The sequence below is a fragment of the Nicotiana sylvestris genome, chromosome 2 (genome assembly GCF_000393655.2).
Source record: "Nicotiana sylvestris chromosome 2, ASM39365v2, whole genome shotgun sequence".
Classification (NCBI taxonomy): Eukaryota; Viridiplantae; Streptophyta; class Magnoliopsida; order Solanales; family Solanaceae; genus Nicotiana; species Nicotiana sylvestris.
Window position 1 is genome coordinate 22,491,435 of NC_091058.1, and position 14,235 is coordinate 22,505,669.

General features: G+C 35.0%; 1 protein-coding gene and 1 non-coding gene across 3 annotated transcripts; both read right to left on the reverse strand.

Annotated features, from left to right (window-relative positions):
- Nucleotides 1-253: 253 nt before the first annotated feature.
- On the reverse strand, nt 254-4,887 carry LOC104230381 (uncharacterized). Of its 2 annotated transcripts, none has more exons than XM_009783169.2 (6): nt 4,727-4,887; nt 4,411-4,529; nt 4,084-4,242; nt 3,587-3,689; nt 1,185-1,422; nt 254-774 (listed from the first exon to the last, which is right to left on the reverse strand). In XM_009783169.2, exons 2-6 carry the CDS (start codon nt 4,411-4,413, stop codon nt 690-692), a joined length of 588 nt encoding a protein of 195 aa, XP_009781471.1. In that variant the 5' UTR covers nt 4,414-4,529; nt 4,727-4,887; the 3' UTR covers nt 254-689. The 2 variants fall into 2 exon arrangements, with proteins under 2 accessions (XP_009781471.1, XP_009781470.1); XM_009783168.2 differs by having other exon boundaries at nt 3,587-3,695; nt 4,727-4,845.
- Nucleotides 4,888-13,827: 8,940 nt separating this feature from the next.
- Nucleotides 13,828-13,934, reverse strand: LOC138886607 (small nucleolar RNA R71). Its single transcript, XR_011405657.1, has one exon. It is a non-coding gene; the product is annotated as a small nucleolar RNA R71 (small nucleolar RNA).
- Between the last annotated feature and the right edge of the window lie 301 nt (nt 13,935-14,235).

Genomic DNA, 14,235 nt, shown 5'->3' on the forward strand with positions numbered 1-14,235 from the left:
TTCCCATTGAATGTTCACGGTGCAAAACTTAGTTGACTAAACTCACACTTAGTCAACTAGAATTTTAATTGGCTACAATTCACCCCCTCCCCCTTTTTGTACTTTCACTCATAACATTATAAAGATTTTTATACTATCCGATTAGTTATGGTATATATTTACTTGCTATTATCTTATAATTGACATAATTGTAAAAATATTTTTTATACTATTATTGCATAAACTTAAACGCTAAACAAAAAAGTGAGGAAGATAGCAAAAGGTAAACATGTGGTTCTCCACTAAACTCAGCCAAATGTTACAAAAAGAGAACCTAACAAAGAAAAGGTACTCAAGTCTTTCTGATCTCTGCCACTCATTGCTGTAGAATGATGCAAATCTTTGTCACAATGCTTTCTATTCTTGTCTTACAGCAAAAGGCAGCCTGATGAAAGTGATACATTCTGTCTTCTGAACCTCTGCTATAATGGAAGTTCTATCTGTAGTTTTAGCTCTTTTTGACTGCCCCCTTTATACTTCTTTCTCTGTTCCACCATCTTGTGATGTTTCTGCTAAACTCTGTTAAAATTCGTAATCAAATTATGTTGATTTTGTCTCTTCTGCATCTACATTACACAGGCTTCTGAGTTAGAACTAGTGCATTGTTCTTTCCATTCATTCATTGCTTCCTTTTTCCTTTCGTGTCTATATCATCCATTAAGAGCACTGTCTTCTCCATTGAGCTTGGCTATGGATAATGTAAAATAGATCAATAGTATTGTTCCCATACTTGACCTGTCAAATACAGGGCACTACCATATTAAATAAAATTTTAGTAGAAAATGTCAGAAGTTGTATTCTTTCCTCAAAGTCATAATTGACCATTTTACTATATTTTCTATCCCCTCTCTCCCAATTTAGGTGTCACTCTTTCTTCTTTGATCTATATAAAGAAACATGTCACCTTTCTATAATTAAAAGCAATTTAATTTTAAAATTTCTTTTTTATCCTTAATGATATGATTTATAATCATAAAAAATTTAATTAGTTTTAGATCACAAATTTCAAAAAAGTTCTTTCATTCTTAATTTCCTGTCTAGTCATCATAAATTAAAAGAAAGTGAGTATTTTTTAGTGTAAAACATTATACACGACAAATATAAAGAAGTTAAACAAGTCTTTAGTTGGTTAAGAGAAAACTCACAAGGTAGCAAAGAAGAGAAGGATCCTCCTAGGATCAATGGACCAATTAGAAGTGGAAGAAGTGCGTCGGAAACTGAATCTCCTCCCACTAATCTTGCTTTCGGTGGCGGTGGCGCCGCCATGGCCGGCCACTATAGTGATCTGATTATGGGTTTGTGGGGTAGGTTGATCAGTAGTTCCCACAATAGTCGATGCCATGGGCTTTTCTGGCGTGCTAATACCTCCTCCTAGCAATGAAGCTGCAATTTTTTCCATTTTAAAAATGACATTCAGAATATACCCAAAAATATGTGGTGGCTTGTTTCTTTATCACTCAATTATTATCATGCATGTGGGCAACCACCATTTTAGTTTATACTATGAATGCAAACAAAAAGGAATGACACTCTGTACGACCGTACTATTATTTTATTTCATCTACAAGATTAACAAATGCTCCAACCTTAATATTCATAAGAAAAGTTGATACCATAGGCTAATTGTCCGTTACATTCATTCTTATATGCTATCTTTTGGATTTTATTCATTCATGGTATATACAGCCTGGACCATATGAACTTTAATTGGACCCAGTACTTAAGGTAAATAAGTTATATGCAATCTCACCAATAAAATCTTGACATACCAGGATAGATAAACTTACGGGTATCCACTTGCTGCTTCTTACCTTGAACTTTATATTATGTGCCTAATGTAATGTATTCATGTCGAATTCTAAACCTATAGTCTAATTTACACCTAAAGTAGAAGAAAATGAAGGCTCTGATAGCACGTCTTTGCTTAGGGAAAAATAGGGGTAGATTGATTTGTCTCATTATTATACCAGAGGAAGAAACCTAGGCAGCTAGCTAATGTACTAAAATACTTAGTAAAGACAAAATCTGTATCTTGTAATACTGCCATATGAACAGACAAAAAACAGAGCAGATTTCCCCACATTGAGTGAGAATATGTTGTTACAGCTAGACAAGCGGGTTGCTCTGACGGTAAGTAACCTCCACCTCCAACTAAGAGATTGCTCTGAATGTTGTTGTTGTTGTTACTATGTTACATCAATGTGGTATTTAGTCACCGTCGTCGCTTAATTTCTTTATAATGGTAAACTTTATCCAAGTTAGTAGTGTTACATCATTACTCCAAACATTAGAGGAATCGAAATATAAGAATACAAATACGGCTGAATATTTGACAATGAGATTGCATTGGGCAGTACGTGATATGTTTCACGTGAAGCCAAATATGGCTGATCAGTTGATATTTTTGTTTTAAATGCTATAGATATTTTTAAATCCTTGGAAGTAGAGTATGAAAGGTAAACTCTTCCTCGGACAATAAATATTTACAAAATTGAGAAAAAGATATTCTCCCGTCTTCGTATTTTCATTTTTAATATGTTCTATGAAAGGTAAACTCGTCCTCGGACAATAAATATTTACAAAATTGAGAAAAAGATATTCTCCCGTCTACGTATTTTCATTTTTAATATGTTCTAAAGAGAATGACATACTTCTTTATTTAAAATAATTTAAATTTAGCTTTTTATTTTTAATATGTTCTAAAGAGAATGACATACTTCTTTATTTAAAATAATTTAAATTTAACTTTTTTTCCTTTAATGAGATAGATTTACCGCCATGGAATTGTATATGACTTCTTCGGACTACAATTTCAAAAGATTTTATTTTATTTATGCACAATCAAACATTGTCACATAAATTGAGATAGAAATAATAAACTATTGATATGTATAAAACGACTAAAACTAGTACAAAGAGTAATAAATAGTGAGAATAATCTGGTTCCTTTTACTCCCTTTGTTTCAAAAAGACCGGCCTTATTTCCTTATTAGTAGTGAGAATAATCTGGTTCCTTTTACTCCCTTTGTTTCAAAAAGACTGGCCTTATTTCCTTATTAGTCTTTTCCAAAAAATGGATACTTTTCAATATTATCATAATAGAAAGTATTTACAGCCACAGAAATACTATAGCAGATTTCGGACCACAAGTTTCAAAAGTTTTATAGCCACACAAATGCTATGAATTATTTAAAACCATATATTTTAAAAGTCTTTCCTTCTTTATTGTAAAATTTATACCAAGTTAAATTAAGACAATCTTTTTGAAACGGGGTGTAATTTGGAAGTTCTATGATTGAGAAAATATCGAAGGGGTCATAGTCTTTTCCTTTCATTGTTGTCCGTTAAATACCTTTAACGACAGAAACGCATGCAGACAAATACAAATTTGTTGATTGCTTTGTATCTAACACCTCTTGATTTTTTCTTTTTTTGGTAACATTGTGAATTACCATTAATAACAAACAATGTGTACATCTAGACCTCAGAAAGAAAAACACAACTCTTTATTTTTATTTATTATTAATTCAAATAAATGATAATATACCTCTAGGGGAACTTGCCGTGAAATTAGTGTCTTTCTCATTGGCAGCATTTGAATATGTTTTCCTCTCGCCGCTTCGAAATGATCCTTTCCTTGAAAGGTTTCTCTGCAACTTTTTCAATCAAAATCATATCAGAAACGTTAAAAAGCATATTTTCCCAGCTTTTGCAATATCATGTATTACAACTTTTTCGGCATTTTCCGAAGTCAAATTTACCATCTTATTCTTCGCCAGCGTCCATTTTCTTTCAAAATAAAATAAAATAAAGTAGTACTTAAGACTTAGTCTCAGTAAACAAAAATTGACCAATAATGAGTTCTGTTCTCACTACTTTAACAAAGTGGTTAGGATAAACATGAATTGTGAAATTGATTGATATTGAATTGAACCATGAAATAACTTGTGATGGGGTCAAGGGTTTCAGGAGAAACAAAGTATATGTGCAGAGGATAAACAAGTATTCAGGCAAAAGAGATTAAAAAAAGAAAAGGAAACTTACAGTAATTCTTGAATTGGAATTTATATCTTTCTCTATGATATGAGAAAAACGTTCCATGTCCACAACAAAGCTATCTGATTTTGTGCTTGCGTACTGCAATCCATTTATATGATCAGAAACACAAATTTCCTTAAACCCCTTTTCTTCACTCATATTCTCCTGTAAATTCATATCCAAAACTTAAGCACATGTACATACAGAAAACTGAACAAGATTAGTTCTTAGCTGGGAAATTTTAAAGAATAGAGTTCCAAGAATTCAATAAAACAGTTGCCAGAAAAAGAAAAAAAAAACGAAAACAGGGTTGAAACTGGAAACAAGACTCACCATTTTTGTATAATCCACGATTGTTGCAGAACTTGAAGAAAGAGAAGAAAATTTGATAAAGAAGTGTTTGGAGTTCTTCACCTTCTAACGTACCCAATTAGGAAACCACAGTTTACAACCTGATACATTTGACAACAAAAACAAACAGAGAACAGAACCGATTAAAGTCAACTTTCCACTGTATGAATAAAGTAAACAACTCTTGCCTAGTGTGTGTGTATATAGGTGAGAAATGACAGAAGCTTTATTTGCAAGACTCCTTTTTTATCTCAACTGCTACTTATAATATCGGTTTGAAAATAACTAGCTTACCAACCTCACAAACTTCAAGAAAAAACTAAGTACTATTCTTCTTCTTGTTGTTGAACTGGTAATTAATCTTCTTGTTCCTAACACATAGAAACATAACATGAATGTATATTCACATCACATATATATAGGGGCTACTTTTTTAAATATTTCTTGAAAAGTTTTACTTTTTGGTTTTTAGTTATAAAGAATGATGGGGATATTCAAGGAGTATTTGAGGGGTTTTCGGGGAAGTTAAACCATGTGTGGTGTTGTGTGGACACAAAAGAAACTCTTTTTTTTTTTTTTGGAAGTTGATGAGGTGTTTGGGTGTCTGTTTCTATTTAACTGAGTTGTTAATTGATAAAAAAATATGACCCATTTTTGTTAGTGCCGACCTCAGTTTTTGGCTAAAAATATTTTAGGGTTGGGTCCATTAGGTTGGGTGTACAATAAGCAACCTCGTGCCACTGCTTTATTTTTTAAAGGCAAAATAACTTCCTCGCCACTTAAACTTGTCGGGATTTTTAAAGCCGATACATAAACTTATAACTTTCCCATTTGAACATTCGAACTCGTTTTTTCCATAACTAATAAACACATTTGACCATTGACCATGCCCATGTGGCGTCAGTTGGTCCTAATCAGCAGCCCGCGTGAGGAACACGACACACAAGAGCGTGAAAACCCCCTTCCCAACGCCCAACAGTACAAAATACCCCCTTCCTCCATTTTTAAAAATTTGAAACTCCATTTTCATTTTTTTTTTCATTTTTCAGACCGTGAAAATGGTGGAAAGTTGTATATTTTGTCATTGTAGAGTTGAAACTAAGTTTTGAACTTCCCCATAACTTCCCCTTCCAAGTTCGTTGATTGAAACCCTTCAAAAGCTTTCCGTACTCCTTCTGGATGTTCAAGGTGATGGTAACAGCCCTGTGGAGGAACTTGGATGTATGGATTCTCTCTGAAATTCCAAGCTAGAAAGACGACACACAACGGCATGCCGACAGTGATCTTCAAAACAAGAGACTACTATGTCATCATGGCGGCTCAATGTAAGAGGATAATTGTTGGTCGATTTTTGAAGACCCGACCCCGAATTATAGGTCAAGATTCTCTAAAAAATTCCCTTTGAAGGGATCTGCAAAAATTGGAGTTTATGGTAAATTAAATGTGTTTCTCAGCTTCACTAATGATGAAGATTACAATTTTGTTCTATATAAGTGGGTGATTGAAATTGAATGTCTGCAAATGTGGTTGCAGAAGTGGAATCCATATTTTAAGCCTGAAGAAGACCTACCTACCAATAGATCCTGTCTGAGTCCTGCTGCTCGGATTACCATTTCATATGCATAACTAGTCTTATGTCAAACATATTCTTGAAGAAGTAGGGACTCCATTGGAGCTTGATGTGGCGACCAAACTATGAACATACCTAGTATGGCTAAGGTAAGCGTGGAAATTGATTTACTCAAACCTTTAATCGCCAATGTTTGGGTTGGAGATGAAGATGATGATTTGCCTCTTAAAGATTCGTTCAACGCATTGAATATTAAAACATACCCAAATTCTGCAAACATTGTAGGAAATTAGGGCACTATCTTGTTAACTATTGAATCCTTGAAATAAAAAAGCTGGAAGAAAAGAAGGAAGAGGAACGAAAGAGTAACATGGAAAAGGATCAAGCTGAGCCACCTGTGAAACAAAATAATGAAAAGCAGATAGCCATTGTTGATGAAGAAGAACGCTAAAGAAGCCAAAGAGAAGGAGTTGTTGCTTGACTTTTCGCGCCCTTACGTGTAAGACATCCATTGGTCATTTGCTGACTGGATGGACACGTATGTGTATGTGTAATACACGCGCACATGGTCAATGGTCAGATGTGTTTATTAGTTATGGAAAAATGAGTTCGAGTGTTCAAATGGGAAAGTTATAAGTTTATGTGTTGGCTTTAAAAAACCCAACAAGTTTAAGTGGGTAGGAAGCCATTTCACCTTTTTTAAATCAGTTCAATCATTCCATTTCTGAAACCGCCCCCGCTTATTAAGTTTCGAGCCGGATAAATCCACTAAATAAGGTTAGACCGTTTCCTAGTTCTAATTTTTTATTTTATTTTTAAGGCTCAAATCTAGAACTTCTTATTAAGAAACCAAAAAAGTAACTTTACTTTATTTGTCGGGATAGTCTCTCTCTAAAAGACCAACGACTATCTTCTAAATACCACTGTCTTTCCGTCACGCACCCCCGATGGAACTGCCGGACGGCGCCGCTCTGACGCGTCTGGAAGGCCATTCCACTCCTTCTCTCATGGCAAACCAACCCCTAGAGTCAATTGATACAAAACTGACATATGCCACCAAAGTAATTTCATCTTCGAACAATCCGAATTCTCCAAATCTCCATGGCAGAGACTCTGTCATTGCGACGCATACTACGCACAATGGAATTTCGGCGGTTCTCTTGAAAGCTTCAGACTATTATGGTGTTATGGCTGAAGAGTGTAAACTCGCCATAGTTGGCCGATTTTTAAAACCAAGGCACCAACTTGAAAAAATCATATTAAAATTCAAGGAAATAATTTCGATAAAGGGCTCTGTCAAGATTGAGGTTTTTGACAATTACAATGTTTTTCTTGATTTCACCAATGAAGAAGACTTAAATTTTGTTTGGTTTAAATGAGTGATTGAAATTGAAGGGCAGCAGATGTGGCTTCAGAAATGGTCGCCGGATTTTAAGCCAGAGGAGGACCTGCCAATTGCTCCGGTATGGGTTCTCCTTCATGGTTTACCTTTTCATATACACACTTGAAATTATGTTAAACAAGTGGTGAGTGCAATTGATACTCCCCTTGAAATGGATTTGGCTACTAGAGGAAGAACAAGGCCTAGTATGGCCAAAGTAAGAGTTGAAATTGACTTGCTTAAGGGCCAACCTAATTCTGTTTATGTTGGACAAATATTTGACGATGCTCCTCACAAAGGATTTGTACAAAAAATTGAATTCGAAGGAGTCCCTAAATATTGCAAATTCTGCCAAAAACTTGGTCACAATATGATCAATTGTAGAGCTTTAGAGAGGAAAAAGGCTGCTGAAAATAGAGTTTTAGATGATAAAAAATGTAACGACCCGACCAGCCATTTTGAGCTCTAGTGCGTCATTCAGTAGTTTGAGGCCATGAACAGTTTCACTTCATGTATTATGACTTGAGCGCACCGTCGGAATTGAATTCCGGGAAGTTCGGAGTTGATTTGGAAAGAAAATTCTCATTTTAGAAGCTTTAAGTTGAAAGAATTGGCTAAGGTTAGTTTTTTGGGTAAACGACCTCGGAATCGGGATTCAAAGGTTCCAGCAGGTTTGTATGATAATTTCGGACTTAGGCGTATATCCGGACTGGGTTTTGGAAGACCCGAGAACGTTTTATCACCTATTATGGAAGTTAGCATTTTGGAAGAAATTTCATAAGTTTGGGTTGAAGTGCATTTCAATGTTATCGATGTCCGTTTGGGATTTAGAGTCTAGGAGTAGCTCCGTATAGTGATTTTGGAGTTGGGAGCATGATCGAAAGTGAATTCGGAAGTCCGTAGGTCATTTTGGAGTCATTTGGCTAAAGATAGAAATTTGAAGGTTTTTGAGAAGTTTGACCGGAAGTGGACTTTTTGATATCGGGGTCGGAATCCAATTCCGAAAGTTGGAGTAGGTCAGTAATGTCAAATACGACTTGTGTGCAAAATTTGAGGTCAATCGGACGTGATTTGACGGGTTTCGGCATTGAATGTAGAAGTTTGAAATTTTAAAGTTCATTAAGCTTGGATTGGAGGTTGATTCATGATTTTAGCATTGGTTGATATGATTTGAGGCCTCGAGCAAGTCCGTAATGTGTTTTGGGACTGGTTGATATGATTGTTTGGTGTCCCGGGGGCCTCGGGTGGATTCCGGGTGGTTAACGGATCGAAAATGGAATTTTGAAAAGGGCTGAGGTTGCTGGTGTAACCGCACCTGCGAGACTAGGGCCGAAGGTGCAGAGCCGCAGAAGTGGAAATTGACGGCTAGGCTAGGACCGCAGATGCGGTCGTTTTGCCACATATATGGGACCACATATATGGGACCACATCTGCGGAGGAGGGGACGCAGAAGCGGAATGGGTTGGGAGCCCTGGACCGCAGAAGCGGCGTTTGGTTCGCACCTGCGAGACCGCAGAAGCAATCAAGAGACCGCAGGTGCGAAAAGTGCTGGAGGCAGTGGGTTGTTTTAAAGTCGGGATTTGGCCATTTTCTTTCATCTTTCTCTTGGCTTGGGCGATTCTTGGAGGGTTTCAAGAGGGGATTTTCATCATCAACGACAAGGTAAGCTATCCCCACCTATCTTGAGTTAAATACATTGATTATGTAAGGAATTGCGCATAAAATTGGTAGAAATTTGGGGTTTTGGTGGAAAGACCTAGAAAGAGTATTTTCGGATTTTGGCCACGATTTTGGGTAGGAAATTGAGAATAAATTATATATTTGAGTTTGTAAGGTTGTGCGTAAACTTATTCTTCGAAAAATTTCGGAATCTGGGCACGTGGGCCTGAGGGCGTATTGGTCAACTTTTCAATCGGGGTTAGGAATTGTTATAAATTGGATCATTAGGGGTAATTGAGCATATATTAATGTATTTGTATTATTATTGGCTAGCTTTGGAGCTTTGTACATCGATTCGAGTTTTCGGAAGGACGAGGAATGTCGATTATGGACCTTTGGAGTGAGGTGAGTCTCCTTTCTAACCTTGTAAGAGGGAACTGTCCCCATAGGTGAAATTATTGGTTATGTGCTCCTATTTGTGGGGGCTACGTATGCACGAGGTGATGAGAGTCCGTGCGTAGCTACTATTATGTGTAAGTCCGGGTAGACTAGGACCCAAAAACATGCTATACTTGGAATATTTATAACCCTGTTGACAGTTTGAATTGCTTAATTCACGTCGAATTAGTAAATAAATTTCTAAAAAGATTAAACTTCATTTTCTTAAATTGTTAAAAGAGAATTGACTTTCTTTGGATAATTGTTACATGTTGACTCCTTGGTTGACTGTCTGTGTGTGTTTAATTTCGGAACGGGCCGAATGCCTCGACAGATTAAATAGATGCATCTATGGTTCGCACCATTCAACCCTCTGGTAGTGCACAATTTAAATATTATTGGATCAGGCCATACGACCTCAACATGTTTTGCGCATGCTTGTATTACTTGCCTTGAAAGTTATTGAAGTTATTATTGCCTCTTCCCGGTTTGAGAATATTTGTATAAACGATGTAAAGGAATTTGGAAATTTTCGATAAAAGAAAGAATTGCTTACTTGCTTCATCCCATTGAATTACAATCATGTTTATAAAAAAAAATCCCTGATTTACTATATTATTGAGATAACATCATTGGACCACTAGTAAGTGTCGAAGTCGACCTCTCGTCTCTAATTCTTCGAGATTAGATGGGATACTCATTAGATACACGTTGTTTTCGTACTCATACTACACTTCTGTGCATCATTGTTGCACAGGCACATGCATCTCTAGTGGCCTAGTGGGCATAGCAGCATGGTTGACACGGAGACTTAGGTGAGCTGCACTTCTCGAGACGATCCGCGGCCAACAGAGTCATTTCCAGATTATTGTATTTATTTTCTGTCCAATTTGTATTTCGGACGGTTGTTGTATTGTATTGCTTCCTAGAAAGAGCTCATGCACTTGTGACACCGGGTTCTGGGATGTCTATGGAAGTAGTCAGTATTTTGAAATTGTTAAAGATATCATTATTCATTTAGTGGAAATCCATTCCTTATTGTTTAAATGTATAAAAGAAGTGATTTCAGAAATATTTAAAACAAGAAGTTACTAGTTATTTGTTGTTGGCTTGCCTGACAATGATGTCCGGCGCCATCACGACCCTTAGTGGATTTTCGATCGTGACAAAAAACCTGTTGATAAGCAGGGTGGAGAAAATAGAACTTTGGACTCTCAAAGACCTGAAGAAAATCGGATGAATACTGTTGCAAATCAGAATGGTGAAAACATTGAATTAGACTGCCAAAAAGTTGATAAAACTAGAAAGACTAATGATGAACATCAGAAGCTTGATGCAAAGCAGACTGGACGAAAGAATGATGGACCAAGCTTAGCTAGAAAGAATTCTGTCTCAAAACAGAATGAGGAAAACAGAATTCTCGTACATCAAAATTCTGTATCAAAACAGAATGAGGAAAACAAAGGCATGATAGAGTGTACCGGCCCAAGTCAATTGAAGCAAAAGAATGGATATGAATCTGAAAATTACCAGCAACAATGTCCCAGCAACATTAGAGTCAGATCCAACAGGAATTCTAAGAAAACCAAACATGGGAAACTTCCTAAGAAGAAAGCAAAATTTACTTTCAAGCCTATGTTCAATCTATCTTATGACTCTAATGGGAGAAAGATGCATAACAAGGAGAGAACCTTGGCTTTAAAAAGTCTCAACGAAGATAGCAATCCGGATATGACTGTGAATGTGCAAAAGCAGTCAACTGAATTGAATAAGGAAGATCAAATTGGAGCTTTTACTAATAAGGCTCAATCAAATACTAACTCAAACAAGCAGGAAAAACTCATAACAATGAGATATCCTTGTCTGCCCAAAATCTGAGCCAAGAAAGTATTGTTGGTGTAACTGTGAGTGCTCAAGGGCAATCGACTAACTATAGAAAGGGGGATCAAGGTGGAGTTGTGTGTAACAAGGCTCCCTCGAATTCAAACACAAACATGCATGAATAGAATGGTTACAACAGTGTTAGGGATACCAAAGAAGATCAGCAAGAGTCTATTCAAGATAATGATAGTACAAATAAAAAGGAGGATCTGAAAAAAAAAAAAAGAAAGCTCTTTGTATGAATGACATGTCAATGAGTCAACTAGTGTGCCTTTAGAAATTATAAACCTCCCTAGGATTGATTTTGTTGTTGATCTGAACATGGAATCCAAATCAAAACAAGACAAATATGTTACTTTCCAACAAATTGAAGTAACCTCCCCCAATAGGGTGACAACTATGGTCCTTGAGGAGCAGCTTCAAACAGACTCGGAGGAGGAATCCTTTGAGATCATAAGTGGCAAAGATAAAAGGAAAAAAGAACAAAAGCAAAGATACTACATGATGACTATAAAATATTCATATATTAAATACTTAAAAATAAATTATTATTATTATTATATATATATATATATATATATAATCTATCAATTATTTTTATTTTCTAATAGTATTTTGCAGGAAATAAAAATATCATGATAAAGCAAATAAAGAAATAAAAAGAGATCACGACGCATCATAGCAAAAGAACCACGAGGTATCATGGCAATAAAAGCACAACGCATCATGACAAAAGAACCACGAGGCATCGTGGCACCTTATGAGATTTGATTTCTATAAATAGGATGTCATGCTTGTGTTGAAGTGGGGGAGGGGGGATATCATACATGTCTAATTAGCAACTTTTCTCTAGCTTTGGTCTTTACTTCTTTCTTTATCTCTTTCACTTTCCTCTTGTAGTTTTTGAATTTTCTAAGAGTGTTGATAGTATTTTAAGAATTTCTTTATTTGTGAGACTTAAAGACTCCATAATGGAGTAATCTCTTTTGTTGGGATAGTTGATGAAGCTCGATATCGTTATAATATTAATCTTAATTTTATTACATGTTTGACCTGAAACGTTCTAATTATATTTCTATATTGTGCTGGAATATTAATTTTAATTAATTATTATCACTTCTATCTATTTGTTCTCCAAAGTTAATTGTATGTCAATTTTATAATTCTCACGAAGCAAAATTAATATACGATAACTATTGGGTAAAATAATAGAGTGAGAGTAATTCTTTTTAAGCTATCATTCCAAGTCTGTAATCTTGCTTACTTCCATTCTAATTCTCACGGAGGAGTTGTAGTTGAAAATATTATTGATTTTTAGTAAAAAGTAACCACAAGAGGTTTTTGCTATTAACACAATTCAGGCAAGTAAATTATTTCAGTTTAATCGTTACAAGTCATATATCAATTGATTTACATAACCTCGCACAGTGTTATTAATTGATTATTTCTTAGTGAGCAAAATATAATTGTATTAGCAATAAACAGTTATTCCTAAGAGAAATACATGTAGAAGCTAAAATTTTATTATTATCACGCTATCGAGTGAATTCAAATGATTCCCAACTCTCTTTAAATATAAATATTTCGAAAGTTATTTTATTTCAACTTAAGCAATTTAAATTTTCAATAAACAAAATTTCATCAATTTAATTCTCTCAAATAGTAGTCGGAATATTATAAGTTTGTAGCTAGATTCTCCAATCTCTGTGGGACGATATCATAAACTATACCAGAATTTGACAGAGTACAGGTAGCAAGATCTTATACGCATTGGCCTCGTCAAATTTTTGGCGCCGTTGCCGGGAATTGGCATCCATCTACTTCAGATTAAATATTTTATTACTAATTTGAGAACTTATTATAATATTTTTTTCTTCTCATTATAATTACTACCAACTATTTTTATTGAATCCCTTAGTATATCTAATACAATTAGACCATTATCAGTACTTTACTAACCAAAAATAAATATACTATAATCAACATTTTCACAGTCTCGCGTACTATTAACTACCCTTTTATATATTATCGTTGTAATTTTAGATACTATTACAAGTATTAATACTAATACTTTTAATAATATTATATTTTCTTGTCACAGTTTACTTGCTGCGTAATTTTTATATATCTATTTTATTTTAAGTGAGGTATAATATTACTATTATCTATAAATAATAAAATTATTGTACTAATACTTTTTCTCCCTTAATGCCTCTTTTTTTTAATCATCTTTGCAATCTTTTATTATTATTGTTATTATTACTATTAATAATGGAGTATTCGAGAACTAGTTGAAACTGCTAAGTATAATGGAGTATCCCCTGAAGCAATTAATTTAAGGCTATTTCTTTTTTCTTTAAAAGGAGATGCTAAGACTTGGTTGCGAAGTTTGCCTCAAGAATCAATTACAACATGGTACCAAATGACTCAGAAATTTTTAAATAAATACTTTTCACCTGCTAAAACCACAAAGTTAAGACAAGACATATCTAATTTCTTGCAGACTCACACAGATTCAGTTTATCAAGCTTGGAAAAGGTTAAAAGTAATGTTAAGAAAATGTCCACACCACGATATTCCTTAACATATGCAATTGTATATTTTTTATCACGGGCTAAAACCCTCGTCCAGAAATGTGATAGATGCACCTGCAGGAGGTTCAGTAATGGGAAAAACCACAGAAGAAGCATTGCAATTGTTGAATGAAATTTCAGAGAATGCCATCCGATAGCCATCTGAGCGTATAATTATCAAGAATTCTGCTACAGTAAATCAGGCAGATGCTTTAAATACACTAACATAACAGATTGTTTCTTTGGCACAAATTCAATCTTTTCAGGTGAATACACAACAACCAAGCAAGTCGGAAATTTGCGAC